We start from the raw sequence: 4,255 nt of genomic DNA, 5'->3' as shown, positions 1-4,255 counted from the left end.
TATATATATATATATATATATATATACTATAAATAATAATTTAATTAAAATATATGATATTATAATTTGAAATTAATTCTTTTTTTTACAGTTAATGCAGTTTTATATTTAGCACAAAATATTTATATGAATAAATTTTGTTCATATTTATCAAATTATTAGTTATAATTTTTTTTATTCTATTATTGAACATGTAAAAGTTTTCAACTAATCTTTTAAAATATTAATTTTTAAATATTTTTATCATTTTTCTTTCAACTATAATTTTTATTACATTACATATATACAGTTTAATTAAAAATAAATAATAAATATAGGCATCAAAGATTTATTATTATCAAATGTAATAAAAACTAAATTTATTTATGCTTTTAATATATATTTAATCTATTTTAATAAGTATAACAAATATTTGAATACAATACTGAATATAATGAATGATAAGTTTGACATAATAATAAAATAAATAAAAGTTAAAAAATATCAAATTATCAGATCAATGATTAAAGTTACTTAATATAAATTTTTGCATAAAGTTATAGTTTCAAATATTTTCTAGTTTTATTAAATTGTTCATTGATAATAGAATAAAAAATAATATTTATTATACTAGAGCTTATAAATTTACCAATAAAATGAATTATGCAGAAATTCAGCAGTGGATTTATACAATGATGATGCACTTTGTCTTAATCCAGTAAGTAATGATACAACTCCCTCTTTTTCATTTTCTTGCTCATCTTCTTCAGGTAAATAATCTGGCATATCTTCAGTATCACCATTATTTCCTGTATGAATCTTCAAGTAATAAATTTTATTAATAAAATAATCTTAATAAATTTCATAATCTTAAAATTTAGAAAAACTATTATGCATTTACCAATTTAACAAGATATTCTTGATTGTATTTATTTCTTGTTACTAATCTTGCTTCCATATTCTCTGAATTTCTTTGTATAGCTTCTGCAATTTGTTTTGCAGTAACATAACTTAAAGTACGCATTGTAACACGTTGATGTTCTACATCAACTACAAGAGAAACTAATCCATTGATTCTTATTAATATTCCTTCTAATTCTGCACGAGTTTCCTATTTCACATGAATTCACATTAATATTAAATTTATAAAAACAGTAACAATGTAAAATTAATACATATATATATATATATGTATATTATTTAAATATACCGGTAATAAACCTTGAATGTGTAACACTATTACATGAGTTTTTAATTTTTTAGGTTCTATAACTCTTCTACATCTGCTACGTAAATTATATATTGGTGGTTTCATTCTTTCTATATCATCTTTTATACATTGTGCTCGTTTAGATATCTTTGGTTCATCTATATTATACTTATTTATAATTGCATCCAAAGCTTCACGAACTCCAAAAGTAGAGGTTATATGTACATAGTTATCCACGTTTTTAACAAATAATTCCAAAATATCTAAACTCAAATTAATAATTTCAAAATCTGGTACTTCTAAAACGTATGCTACATATGACAAAACTGTTTTATCCTGGAATAATAAATTGTTAATAAAAAGAATTAAATATAAATAAATTTGAAAATATTACCTTTAAAATTGTGTCATGATTTGCAAAATCATTTGCCAATTTTTTATATGTTTCAAGGGTAACTTTTAATTCTTTTGGATCCAGAGATTCACCCACGTCCATTATCTAAAATTGTAATGTTGATAATAACTTATTTTTATATTAATATTATTAAAACAGTAAGAAAGATTTTTTTATTATTACTTATAATTATCTGATTGTATTAACATTGATAGATATAAAAATTAAAAGAATCTGTCAATATTTTTATTTTTTAAACGATTAATAACTGTAACATGAGCTATGCGATAATGAAATACATTTATGATTTAACTGATATGACAAATTTCAGAGGATAAATTTGAAATTCTTTATTAGGTTAAACTTTATACATTTACAATTAAATTATACTCTATATAATATTAAATAAAAAATAATTTAATTTTTATTATTATATAAAATTATATTATTTTTAAAAAATACAAAAATAGCATAATATTAAAATTTAAATATAATTTTTATATAAAAAATATATATTCTTCATAATAATAAAGTTGCTTTTTAGAAAAAAAATATATATATATATTTGCATACACTTAATATGTTTAAATTTTGTGTATAAATATGTATATACACAAGTTATGTGACATAATCATATACATGCATAAATACATGTAAACACATATATATTTTGATGTATCAGTTTTATTTTATGTACTTTATGTAGTAATAACACTGGTAAGTCATGTTACAACCAGCTGCTGCCAGATTATTTCGATGACGCGCATATTGTTGAACAGTAGCGAACCTAGTGTTTGTATAATGTACTAAAATAAGATGGCTGACATTCACTCTACTAGCTACCAACAGCATAACACCCGTATTAATTCTCTAATGAATTTCTTTCTTATTTTACGTAAACAAATATCTTAAATACTCATCCATTAGTGTTATACTAAGTACTGATAGAAAGAAATTGATGTAATATACGATATTAAACGCATATTGAAGATAATAGAAAAGTTAAATTAAACAGTACGTAAAGTAAAAACATACATTTGACGTATTTTTAAATATACATGTAAAAGTGATTATTCATTAAGAGTGATAGTGTAAAGTGTATATTGATTGTTAAAACAATGGAATACGTACTGATAAAAGACATACGGCCGGGACAGAAAAACATTAATGTAGTGTTTATTGTTCTGGAAGTTGGTCACCCTACTATTACCAAAGAAAACCGCGAAGTTCGAACATTTAAAGTAGCAGATGGTACAGCATGTATGAATGTTTCAATTTGGGACGAACCAGGACAGCTTCTTGTACCAGGTGATATTGTAAGATTGACAAAAGGTTATGCATCTGTTTGGAGACAATGTTTAACATTATATTCAGGAAAAAATGGAGATATACAAAAAATTGGAGAATTTTGTATGGTAATAAATGAACAATTGAATATGAGTGAACCAAATCCTGCTTTAGCACAACAAATGATTAATCAAAGTGGATCTGGTCCACCTGGTAGTAATAACAATAGTATTACAAATAATGGAAATGCAAATAATATTGCTGGTCAACCTGGAAGACAACCATTAGTATGTTATTGTCAAATAAAGTCGTATTTTTTAATTAAATATCTATTTATTTATTTATTAAACAAATAAAATCCATTAATATTACATAATATTTACATGTATTAAAATAGAGAAATATTTACATATAATTAAAGAATGAAATTAAAAAATAAAAGAATATTGCTAGTATTAAATTTATTAATAATAAATAATAATAAATAATAAATAAACAATATAATAATAAATAAACAATATAATGTGTTTTTAATATTTTTTGTTAATATTAATATTAATACTAATTTATTTTATTATAGGCAATTCAAAGTAATTCAACTACACCTACTAGTGGTACATCTGGTAGTTCTACAACAACAAAAAGTGGAAATAATAATAATAGTAATAGTGGTGGAAATAGTAGTAATACCTCAGGACTTCCAGGAGGATCTGCAAGATATTCTGGTGATTCAACAACAAAAACAACTGTTACACCAAAGACTAATTCTCGTGGTCGTGGGGGATACAGAAATGGTGGACGCAGTGATCGTAGATAACATATAAATAAAAAACGTTTAATTATATATGTGTAATAAAAATATGCGATTATATTTAGGTCAACTGTAATATACTGTTTTTCTAACAATTCTGTATATGTATATTCATGAATTAATGTATACGATAAATCTTGTTAGAATATATCTTCATGAATTGAAGACAATCCAATTTAATAGAATAAGTAACAAGTAATATCATCAATGATATCTTAATTTTTTATTTAAATATTTTTTATTTATATAATTAAATTCTTTATATCTTATAAATTTCCTTATAATTTGGAGCTTGTCTTCAAATCATAATAGAGATATCAAATTTCTCTTATGCTAATAAATGAATGTAATATATATAAAGTATATAATCTGCATTTAGTAAAAAATGCGTTTAGCAATAAATAATTTTATTTAGTAATTTTTTAAAATATATTTTATAAGATAAAAAAATAATTATATATTATATATGTATATTTAATTTATACTGAGTAAATAAGAATGAAATAATTTTCAAAAAATTTTAAAACATTTTTTAATATATATATTTGTATATGAATTTTTTATTTGATGTTAT

The 4,255-nt window shown here is 21.8% G+C and overlaps 2 protein-coding genes across 5 annotated transcripts in view; one reads left to right on the top strand and one right to left on the bottom strand.

The window, feature by feature from the left end:
* Nucleotides 1–580: 580 nt before the first annotated feature.
* On the bottom strand, nucleotides 581–2,848 carry LOC102671220. 4 transcript variants are annotated; one of them, XM_006618658.2, is made up of 5 exons: nucleotides 2,715–2,848; nucleotides 1,584–1,688; nucleotides 1,190–1,525; nucleotides 881–1,090; nucleotides 581–798 (listed from the first exon to the last, which is right to left on the bottom strand). In XM_006618658.2, exons 2-5 carry the CDS (start codon nucleotides 1,683–1,685, stop codon nucleotides 625–627), a joined length of 822 nt encoding a protein of 273 aa, XP_006618721.1. In that variant the 5' UTR covers nucleotides 1,686–1,688; nucleotides 2,715–2,848; the 3' UTR covers nucleotides 581–624. The 4 variants fall into 4 exon arrangements, with proteins under 4 accessions (XP_006618721.1, XP_006618720.1, XP_006618719.1 ...); XM_006618657.2 differs by lacking the exon at nucleotides 2,715–2,848 and adding an exon at nucleotides 2,281–2,380; XM_006618656.2 differs by lacking the exon at nucleotides 2,715–2,848 and adding an exon at nucleotides 2,157–2,306.
* The window catches only part of LOC102671624 (solute carrier family 35 member C2-like), a 4,944-nt gene continuing 3,101 nt past the window's right edge, over nucleotides 2,413–4,255 (top strand). The window contains exon 1 of the mRNA XM_006618662.2: nucleotides 2,413–3,157. Within this exon, the coding sequence (XP_006618725.1) occupies nucleotides 2,702–3,157 (456 nt within the window). The 5' untranslated portion in view covers nucleotides 2,413–2,701. The remainder of the gene's footprint in view (nucleotides 3,158–4,255) is intronic.

Source organism: Apis dorsata, unplaced genomic scaffold (assembly GCF_000469605.1).
Source record: "Apis dorsata unplaced genomic scaffold, Apis dorsata 1.3 scaffold_365, whole genome shotgun sequence".
Taxonomy (NCBI): domain Eukaryota; kingdom Metazoa; phylum Arthropoda; class Insecta; order Hymenoptera; family Apidae; genus Apis; species Apis dorsata.
This window is presented reverse-complemented; position numbering and strand designations above follow the sequence as displayed.